Raw genomic sequence first — 11,220 nt, forward strand, 5'->3', positions numbered from 1 at the left:
TTGCTGCCCCTCTGAACAGACCAAGCACGTACCTGACCTTTGAGCTGGACTTGCCTTTGCCTAGAACACTCTCTTCTCTGAGATTTGTACTTACTTCCTTCAAGGAAGGCTCAGAATCACCGGGGTGAGGCCTGCCTTCACTATCCTATTCAAAATCTCAACCCCACTGCCATTCCTCATTTTCTTTACCACACTATTTTCCATAGCATTTATGACATAAAACTTCATTATAGGAAATAAGGAAATAATTTCTTTTTAATAGTAATTTCTTTTTTTCTTATTTTTAAGAAATAAGGAAAAAATATTGTTTCCCACCACTAGACTCTAAGTGCCCTGAGGCAGAGGTGTGCCCTAGTTTTCTAGAACAGTGCCTGGCACATAGTAGTTTCTCACTATATATATATTGAATGAATGGATGGATGCCAGTGTTGGTGGGATGTGTGAAAATGAAATTTACATTGATAAAGCTATTATATTATCAGTGTTTAGCTAAATTTTGACGCAGCAATTCTAGGTATCTCCCCTATAGAAATGCCTATCAGGGACACAATGATATGTGTAAAAAGATGTTCATTACAGTGTTCAAAATAGTGGAAAACTAGAAACAACCCAAATGTTAATCAGTAGGGAAAGAGTTATTTGAATTATGGTTCATACACACTATGGAATATTAATACTATGGAGCCCTTCACAATAATGTACTGACATGAAAAGTGCTCCAAGGGACTTGCCAGGCAGTCCAGTGGTTAAGACTCTGCGCTTCCACCGCAGGGGACTCTGGTCCAGGAACTAAGATCCCGCACGCCACACAGTGGCCAAAAAAAAAAAGTGCTCCAAGACAGATTGGTTATTGAAAAACATGAAATAGCAAAACTCTATGTACAGTGTATGAATTAAAATGTAAAAAGTAAACAAGACTATTACCTGTATATGCACGTACATGTGTGTAAAGATGGGGGAAAAGATACATCCAAACATAACAGTGGGAAGGCGAGGGGCTGGGCGGTGGTACAAGGGACTTTTTACTCTATAGGCTTTTGTGAGGTCTGATTTCTTTGTAAGAACATATTTATGTATTATTCATATAATTTTTTTAATTATGCATGGCAAACCCTATAAAGAATTATATGCAGTAATGAAAAATGGAGGAAATACATCTCCAAACTCTCTGGAAGTTTCCTATTATAAATAAGATCGGGTACTGTGTTAAGTGATGCAGAAAGCAGCCAGTTTCAGCTGCTCCCACAAAGGCTTTAGTTCTCGTTTCTGGGTTGGGATTCTCCATGGGCTGACGAGGGAGTGTATGATCCTATCCATCCAGGCAAGAGAATCAGCCTCCGTCACGTTTGTGTCTGTCCTAAGCTCAGCTCGCCACGCCTGGAAACCCTGTTCTACCTCTGCCATGGAAACACCAGCGTGGGCTTTGCTTGCTATAGGGCAGTGAACAGTCAGCCTTAAGGTTGAACTGGTTGGCGAGGGCCACAGTCCTCCCCTGAAAATGATTACTGTATTCTAGGGATATGGCTGGCTAGATAGCATTGAAGTCCTCAGGGCCCTAAGATTTATCGTTTATTAGGTGAGGGGAAGAGGGAGGAGAGGTAAAACCTGCTGTTGGGGCACACAGGTGGGTGTTCGTGCGCGTGTACCTTTCCTGGGTTCAGTGTGTGTTCCCTTTTGGTAGATGTTAACTGTCCTGTCTCCAAAGTGAGATTAGGCCTGAAAATGAGCCCAACTGATGGCCGGCTGCTCCCATTTGCTCCCATCAACAGGAATGAAGCACTTCCTGAGAGCCACCAGATAGAGGCCCTAAACGTTTTGCCTTCGTTTTTAAGAGGTGCTCAACACCGAAGGCTCCGATCTCAACAGCTGTAAAAGAGTTAACAAACCGCCTTGCCTGGGTTCTGGCCATGGAAGAGTCTTCTCCTATCTCTGAAGACAACCATGCCGTGTCTGTGTCATTATCCAACTACTCCTGCCTTTGGAGGGGTCACATGGTAGAAGAATTGCCTACAGGAGTTGTAGAAACATCAGTGTTGCTGCTGTCTGTCAAGCAGCAGCCCTTGTTATTTATTAATCCAGCAACTTTATTAAGCATCTATGCAGTGTGAGTCACTGTGTTATGTGAATGCGATGGGCATTGTTCCTGCCCTCAGGTCCTACAGTACGTGGGAAAAATACCTCTGTAAACAGGCAATAAAGTATGCTGTGATGAGCCAAGTGCAAGGTGCAACAGGAGCGGCATGTAACAGAGAGCTGGAAGGGAAAGGCTTCCTACAGGAAGGAACATAAAAGCTGGCAAAGAATGAGCCGGACGTAGCTTCACTACCCTCCTGTGTGGCTAAAGGCCATTTATTATCTCTTTTGTTTCTTTGGTCTTGTGGGAATAAAAGCATCTGGAAAACTTTTGAGGACTTTTTCAAACCTTAATAGTTTATGATTCTGTATGATTCATTCGTTTTGTTCATAGCCCTTAGCAATGTCTGCTATCATGTCCTTTGTTCACTCTATTATATGTGTCCTCCAAAGAACAAGCTCCCTAAGGGCAGGTTCTCGTCTGTCTCGTTCACTGATATTTCCCTAACATCTAGAATACTGCTTGGTACATAGCTGCTCAATAAAATACTGTTGGACAACTGAAAATTTTCCAGGCAACCTTTTTTGAGGAGTTTACTGCTTATCCTGAGTGGGAATGTGGCTAGAAAAGGCACTTCCAGCATCATCAACCAAACCCTATCCAAGTGCTCCTCATGCCTTAATCAGGGACCATTCCACTGCAAGACACAAACTTACCAAATTACAAAAAGCATCTGAGGGCAGGAAATGCACAGAGCCTCCCTGAGAACCAGAAGCAGGAAAGACCCGTGGACCACAGCAACTGCCACATTTCCCTCCCTCAACCACCCTCTCTGGTCTTGACTTCCCTCTGCCTGTGTCTGCTTCCTGGGACTGCAGACCCTCTTTGCTGACTTTACTTACACAAAGCTGCCCCCAAGTTGCACCTTAAACCTTCCAGGCTGTTTGCAAGTAGATAATTAACCCCCATCCACACTGCTGGAGGAGAATCTGCTTGGTATTCTACATGTTCCCCCTGTCCGGTCAGCTGTGGCCAGGGACACAGGGATACTTTGCTCATCAAAATCAAAGGAAGGCTAATGGGTGGAAGGAAAGGAAATGATTAGCAGAAGAAATGATTGGCATCTCTACTGACATTCATTGTACAAATTTCCTTCTAGAATGAAGTGCTGGAGAATGTTAACCCCAGATCACTGGACTCAGAGATAATAGAAGGGGGGGCCTATCCATGGCTGTCCCCAAGCCCCTTCACCAGAGGCTACTCCCAGGGCCTTCCCCAGACAAGATTCATCAGTGCCCCCATGTCACCTCCCCTGCTTATTACCTCTTGGGCTTTGTGAAAAGGTTGGAGATGAGGCATCTGCTGCCCCCGCACCCCCATTGCTTGGGAGACCAGAGGTGATTGAGGCGCTTTCAGCCAGAAAAATATAATTTAAGGGCTTGGCATCTGGCTGGGAACAGAGAGCTATGTTGCCATGGCAATGCCTCGCTTCATTTAACAGCAGCATATCCCTGAGTTTGGTCACATCCACACTCAGGCACATGTAGCTCCCTGTCAGCAGCCCCCGCGATGCACACACACACACACACACACACACACACACACACCCACCCACGCACCCACCCCCTCTGGCAGAAATCCCTCTGCAGAAGCAAAGCCCATTCCTGCGCCTGCCTCCCCATCGTACACACCCAAGCTCATACCCTTTCCTGCAACACCTCGGCCAATCATGTGGACTCCAAAAGCACCCCCAGACAGCACAGAGCCCTCCAGGGAATTTAAAGGGCTACATGAGTGCAGAGCCCCCATACAGGTCCACATGGAAGCCTGCCAGGGTCCATATGCTTTCCTGCATTCCTAACACAGAGCCATATCTCCATCTTCCTTTATAAATCTTTGTGCGTCATCTCCAACCCTTTCATGATGCCCAAGAAGATAAGAGAGAGAGGAACAGTGGTGGCCGGGGCACAAATGCTTCTTTGTTTTCTAGAGAGGAAAGGGGTTAGGCCAAAACCTTGCAGATATTTACCCAGAGGCCCCTAAGCACCTACTGAGGTTCTGTCCCTGCCCCTCCCTTAACTCAGGCAGCAGTGGACAGGATGGATCAGGGCAGGGAGACTTGAAAGCACAAGGATGTTCGTAGCAATGATATTCGTGGCGGTGAACAATCAGAAATAACCTAAATGTCCATTAGTAAGGAACAGGTAAATAAATTTAGAGAAAGAGCAAAGAAAGTATAGCTATTTCACTAGATTCCCGATGATAAGAAATAAATGTAATCAGACTTTGAAATAGCTGTATATGTGAAATAGATGTGCATATTATTACTGAGCTATCAAAATGGATGACAGGATTTTCTGTTCTCTTCTGGATCTCTGCCACTGCTTGCTGATCATTAAGTAATTTTCAGAACCACATTTTCACCCATAAAATGTAATGATTCTCCTTGATGAGGTCTTTGTGAAAAAAAAAAAAAAAAGAAGATTGATGATTTCACACTTATACAATATTCCTGCAAAGATGGTTTGGTCCATCGGCACTGATGATTTAATAAAGCAGTGCCCCCAAGGCTAGGAACAACAGGGCAAGCTAAAGAGAAAATAGAAAACCTCAGTCTCAAAATGCCAAGTTTGAAGCATCGTGATTCCCAGCATGTCCTGAGTGAGGGCCTGTTATATGCAGAGCACTGTGCAAAGCATCAAGTTCCCAGGACACAACAGGCATAAGAATAACACTATTAGAAAGATGCCAGGGGTGCCAACCCTAGAGGAAAGAAAGAGGTCACAGGTCACGTGCATGGGATAGGACCACAGACAGATAGAAAGGAAGGATATGAGGGAGGGAACTTCTTCCTCACTCCTGACATTTCCTCCCGGTGAAGGAAGCTTGATTAGTGGAACTTCTGGAACTCTCTCTGCCCCACTGCTCCTCCTGCCCTGGTGAGTAGAGTGGTGAAGAGTGAGTAGAGACTGACTGTTAATTTTGGAAAGAATATTTGGGCATCCTTGACTCGGCCCACATCTTGTCTCCCTTGGGTGTGAGCGCACCTGTTGAGTAAACATTCTTCCCACCTTCTTGCTTTTACTCTTACAGGGCAGGACCCCTCTGCGAGGGGAAGGACTGTCTCCACTCAGTGTTGGGATTGGGTGGGTACGTCTGCTTAAATTCTGGGTCTCAGTATTAGCAGACTCAGTTGGCTAAAGACTGGTCTCTTACTACCAATAAAGGTGATATTTCATCTTGCACGTTTCATTTGTTTTATGTCTTGACTTATGCAAAACCCAGGCAGGAAATAAGAATGCTAACTTTGGGGAACCCCTTGAAGCCTGCAGTAGTTATCCGTTGCTGCATAACAAACTACCACCAAACTCAGTGACTTAAAATGACAAATGTGTATTATCTCACACCGTGTCCCAGGGGCACCTTAGCTGAATGGTCATGAGGCTGCAGGTCAGGGCTGCCTTCGTCTGAAGCTTGTTCAGAGCTAGAGCATCAGCTTCCAGCATGGCTGTTGGCAGGAGGCCTCAGCTCCACCCTACGCAGCCTCTCCACAGGACTGCCTGAGGGCCCCCTTGACACAGCTGAGGGCGTCACCAGAGCAGTTAGAGGAAGTCACAGTGCCTTTATAACCTAGTTTCCGAAGTCGAACACCATCACTTTCTCTGTATTCTTCAGAAAAGAGTCCAGCCCCGAAGGGGAATTGAGCTCCATTTCAAAACCACAGAGTCCTCGACAAAGGAAAAGTGACTCTGCTCTCTCACACAAGAGGCCAGTCAAGAGCTGGAGAAGGAGAAGCAATTCTGCCCACTAGCTTCTGGGCTTCAAGCTGGATATGACGTGGAGAGACAGAAATAACACAAAATCCTTCACTCAGGATCTGGGTGAAACAGGACACATCCTTTGCTCCCTGCTTTAGCCACAATCCTCTCCTCAAGGCCCAACAGAGGTGCCTACCCAGAGCTCTTAACCTCTTTCTAGACTGTGCTCTGAGCACCCAGAATCCCAAAGTTCTCTTCCCAAATGGCCCGAGCCTGCTCCCTGGGCCTTTGCAGTCCTCACCCTCAGGTTCATTTTCCCACCAGTGTATGCACCCCTGGGCCCGCAGGTTACTTGCTGGAGTGTGGACAAAGCTCGGCCATGCAGGCTGGGGTGTCCTCACACATGGTGTGGAGGCGAGGCAGGGACAGGAAGAGAAGGAAGATGGGCTGGGTCAGTTGTATAGATGCATGTATCTATAGATGCATGGAGGTCAAGGTGCCCACAGCATACCAGGGGCGTTCCTTTTCTTCCTAACTTGCCAGTGTGCTTGTCCATAACCTAGCAAGCCTGCCTCAGCCGAAGGGCTGATGTGAGTCAGGATTTGACTGCCTCCGTAGCATCCCTTTTAGGCCAGGGACCAGCAGACTGTCAACAACAGGCAGTGAGGCGCCACTTCTGAGCCCAGGCCTCCCTCTAGTGACCAGTCCGGGGACAACAGCTAGAGGCTCTTGGCCACTTTCCTGAATGGACATCTCTTCCAGAACCTACTTTCCAAAACCCATATCTGATCCTACTGTTCTTTGCTTAGAAACCTCAAATACAAGCAAAATTTCTCAAGCACCCCACACACCCCTCCATGGGCTTCAAACGAAAAATAAAGCCCAAGCCTTGGGCTTCCCTGGTGGCGCAGCGGTTAAGAATCTGCCTGCCAATGCAGGGGACACGGGTTCGAGCCCTGGTCCAGGAAGATCCCACATGCCGCGGAGCAACTAAGCCCGCAAGCCACAACTACTGAGCCCACGTGCCACAACTAATGAAGCCCACGCGCCTAAAGCCCGTGCTCCGCAACAAGAGAAGCCACGACAATGAGAGGCCCATGCACCACAATGAAGAGTAGCCCCTGCTCGCCACAACCAGAGAAAAGCCCGCGCGCAGCAACGAAGACCCAACACAGCCAAAAATAAATAAATAAATTTATTATTTTTTTTAAAAAAAAAGCCCAGGTCTCAGCCTGGTTGACAAGGCCCTTCTCAATGTTAAGCGAGCCTACATTTCCAGGACCCGCCTCTGCCCCACCACCACACACACACACACACACACACACACACACACACACGTACACGCACGCGCACACACACCTCCACCCCCGCAACCTCTGCCTCCCACGTGGCACACACACCTGTGCTTAGGTCAGGCCAGAGGGCTTGCTCTTTTCGCACCTGTTCTTTTGCTGGCAATAAACTGCCCATCAAACAAACTCTTACTCCTCCATAGAGACCCACTTCACTCTTCTTTGCGGCTCCCTGGGGGAGAATTCACGACCCCTCAGGGGGTCCCTCTGAGCACTTTTCTATAGAACAATAGCTAATGCTGACTGAGCAGTAATGCCAGTCCCAGCGCTGAGGGCTCTAGAGGCACTATGTCCTTTAATCCTCACTATAACCCCAAAGCCAGGCGCTATGATCATCCCCATTTTACAGACCAGGAAACTGACAGGAAAGGGGTTAAGTCACATTCCCAGGACACATGGACAGCAAGTGAGAGCGGGGCAGCCACAACGCTCTCTTGCACTCCAAGCCACCTCCTCGACCAGGGCTCTCGGACACATGTCCTTGTTTCCTGCCTAAGAGCCTGAGAGAAGCCTGTTCTCTTGTCTCTGGATCTTGAGCATGGGACACGGCCACCCCTGTGACTGGTGCCTGGAAAGCCCTCAGTCTAGTTCCTGAACTAATGGCAGACAGGAAGGGTTGGCTTTGCCTGCCACACTTCTTCTCACTTCTTCTCACTTCCTTTGGTTCTGAATCTTTTTTAAATTTATTTATTTATTTATTTAATTTATTTTTGGCTGCCTTGGGTCTTCGTTGCTGTGCGCAGGCTTTCTCTAGTTGCAGCGAGCAGGGGCTACTCTTTGTTGCAGTGCTGGGGTGTCTCATTGCAGTGGCTTCTCTTGTTGCGGAGCACGGGCTCTAGGCGCACGGGCTTCAGTAGTTGTGGCACATGGGCTCAGTAATTGTGGCTCATGGGCTCTAGAGCGCAGGCTCAGTAGTTGTGGCGCATGGGCTTAGTTGCTCCGCAGCATGTGGGATCTTCCCGGACCAAAGCTTGAACCCGTGTCCCCTGCACTAGCAGGCAGATTCTTAACCACTGTGCCACCAGGGAAGTTCCTGGTTCTGAATCTTGATTCTAAATCTCCCATCTTGTTCCAGACTCAGAGCCGGTCACACATTCTTAACAAGGAAGGGCAGACCCGTGGGCATAGTTTGCAGTGTAAAGATTAAGAATAAGAAACAGGGTGTAACTTTGAGCTATTTGCCAAAACAACTGATCCCTGATTCCCCATCTCTAAATTAATAACCCAAATTGGCGACCTGTCAGGGTTTGTGGTAACACAGCCAGCTGCTCCCACAGGACTCTCTGTGCCCCGGAGGGCTGCCCACAGTCCCTGCTGTCCCCCTTCCCCTGGCGGGACCAGCGTGTGTCATCCCTGCTCCCTCCTTCCTTTCTCCCGACTGCCTGCCTTCTCTGCTCTCTGTCCTCTAATTTAGGCAACGAGCATTAAATTAACACTTTTTTGTCCACCCGAAATACTCAAGTGACTAGGCTGCTATCATTTCTTCCTTTTTTTCTTCAAAATGGAAATACAGGATCATTTTTTTTCTTCCTGATTATGAAAGTAATACAGTCTTGTGAAAAATGCAAGCATACACGTTTAAAGTGAAAGTGAAAGTTGCCAGCCATCCCACCTGAACAAGATAATCACTGTTTTCAGTTTGGTTTGTAGCATTCCAGATGTGTGTGTGTGTGATTCCATATTAGTCTGAATTGTAAATGAAGACCTATCTCGTGGTAATTTTATTCCAGCAGTCCTGGGTTGAAACAATAATGCTGCTACAAGATCCAGGTCAAAAACCAACCAGATTCACCTGAACAGAATTCTCATACTTCCATGGGGGAAGACTAAGAACAGGGATAGGGAATATTGGAACCTTTGGTTCCAGAAGATTCCTGAGGTCCTTATACCAATTGGTCATAAAAGGTCTATGTATAAAGTGGCTTTTATTAAAGCCATAGGAACGTTATCTTATACTATTTGCTCAGAGCTAAGTTCCTACCTACTCATATTACCAAAACTAAGGGAGCCAAGCGACATGGTATTTCCCTCCATAGTAATGAAACACTGCTCTCTTGGGTAATTTGCTCTCTTCCCTTTACAACTGAGCAGACCATGGCACAGGGTTTAGGGAGAGAGGGAGACGAAGCCACTTCAGCAGACAGCAGGCTTTCATCCCTTCCAGAAGCGCGGACTGTGAAGCTGATACCTGGTTTCCGTCCAGAGAAGCCCACAGACTGTGGGAATAATTCCTCCAGAGTGGGAGGCACTAAGGGTAAATTTCTCAGCAAAAGGAAAAATGCCAGACTGTGTAAAGCAGGACTCATGCCCCAATGGCTGATTCACACCACCAAACCCCGAGAGACCGATGAATAAAACCAGGAGAGCTGTTTAATCATTTTCTAGTAAGAAGTAAAACTTGTAAATGGATGGATAGGCTACTTGTGTTTGCTGACCAGCAAGTTCTCTCCCTATGCGCTTATGACTACAAAGGAAAATAATAATATATAAATAGTAACGATAACAATTACAGTTACTCTGTTGAGTGCATACCGTGTGCTAGGTATTGTGCTGAGCATTTTATCTTCATAAGTAAGTCTCTCTACAACACTATACAGTGGGTACTATTTTTATCCCCACTTTGCATTGGGGTTCAGAAATGTTTAGAGCAAATAAGCGGTGGACCCACAATTCAAACCCAGTTCTTCCTGCCTCTGAGACCCAAGCTCTGAATCTCCCACCTCCCCGGCCTCTCCTCCCATCTGGGAAACTGGATTGCGATCTGGACTCAGAACAAGGGGCATTATGTGGAGTCTCAAACACAACTCAGATGTAACTGGGCCTCTTTGCAGCCAGTCTCAACACAGTGATGTACAGGGTCTGCATCCCACATACGCAGCGCCCACTGTACTAGCCATCCTACATAGAGGACTTGAGCATCCTTGGACTTAGGTATCCGCAGGGGTCCTGGAACCGAGGGACCACTGTACAAAGAAAGCACAGATCTGACTCCCAAAGCGCCTTGCTGAAAGTCTTATTTTCCTGAAGGTTTTATGAAAAGAAGAGTGAAGAGTTTACACATCATGAAGCTTTCTAAATATTCTGTCTCAACATCTCTGTCTTTTTTCCCAGGTCCCTCTCCCTCTAGGATCTGTCCCCATCCCTTTCCTCCTGCTGCTCTGCTCCATTCCACCTTCCCTCCTTCCGGAGTCCTTCTCTACTTCTCTCCAGATTTCTCCTCCCTCCTCCAAATCTCTCTATCCTGGTTTACCTACTTCAGAGATGGCAGATTGATAGCTCAAAGCTTAGCCTACAACAGTGTTTAGATTGGTTCACACAGTTATTCAAAAATTTGAATTAGTGACAAAATTTAAAATCAGCAGGTTTCACACATAAATTTAATTTGCAACTTAAGGAAAAAAAGGTGTGTTTTCTTTTTTTTTCTACATAGCAACCACTGGTTGGAGCTGAGTAGCACCTGCTTTTCCTAGAAGCTCAGATTCTTCCCTTTGTCAGTCTCCTCCCTTCCCCCTAGCCTGCTGACAATGAGTTTGAAGGCCAAGGGCTCTTTGTCATCCTTTTTATCACTAAAGTTATCACCTGACCTTTTCAGGTATTCGAATTTCCAAGCCCTATTTCTTTATTCGGGTACCACAGCATGGTAACTAGTGCAGCTAGACTTTGGAGCAGTCCTTGGGATGGGTTTTCCTGGCACGTCTATGAATATACTTGAACACCTTGTAAATGGGACACTGACAGAGAAGACTGTGGTTCTGTACTGGTTTTTATTGAAAATACTAGACCTGGGCATGTATGCTCATGGGACATTATCCAAGTGGGTACACCACAGGAGCACATGCCCTGTGCACTCAATTGAATACTGAGCAAAGGTCAGGTTTATCTCCTAGAGACTTGCTCTTATCACAGGGTAAGAATCAGTCGGGCAATAAAACATGAATACTTAACACATCACATGGTGATAGTAACACAATATAGAGAGCTTAATGTTTGTTCTAAGATGGGTGCTTCTTATCTGACTTTTATATTTATGATAAGA

At 46.6% G+C, this 11,220-nt stretch overlaps 1 protein-coding gene across 1 annotated transcript in view; it reads left to right on the plus strand.

Moving 5' to 3' along the window:
* The window catches only part of ALKBH1 (alkB homolog 1, histone H2A dioxygenase), a 36,275-nt gene extending 33,655 nt beyond the window's left edge, over window positions 1–2,620 (plus strand). Inside the window, exon 7 of the mRNA XM_060004116.1 lies at window positions 1,770–2,620. Coding sequence (XP_059860099.1) covers window positions 1,770–1,775 — 6 coding nt within the window. The 3' untranslated portion in view covers window positions 1,776–2,620. The remainder of the gene's footprint in view (window positions 1–1,769) is intronic.
* The last annotated feature ends 8,600 nt before the right edge of the window (window positions 2,621–11,220 follow it).

This window comes from Delphinus delphis, chromosome 2 (assembly GCF_949987515.2).
Source record: "Delphinus delphis chromosome 2, mDelDel1.2, whole genome shotgun sequence".
Lineage (NCBI taxonomy): Eukaryota > Metazoa > Chordata > Mammalia > Artiodactyla > Delphinidae > Delphinus > Delphinus delphis.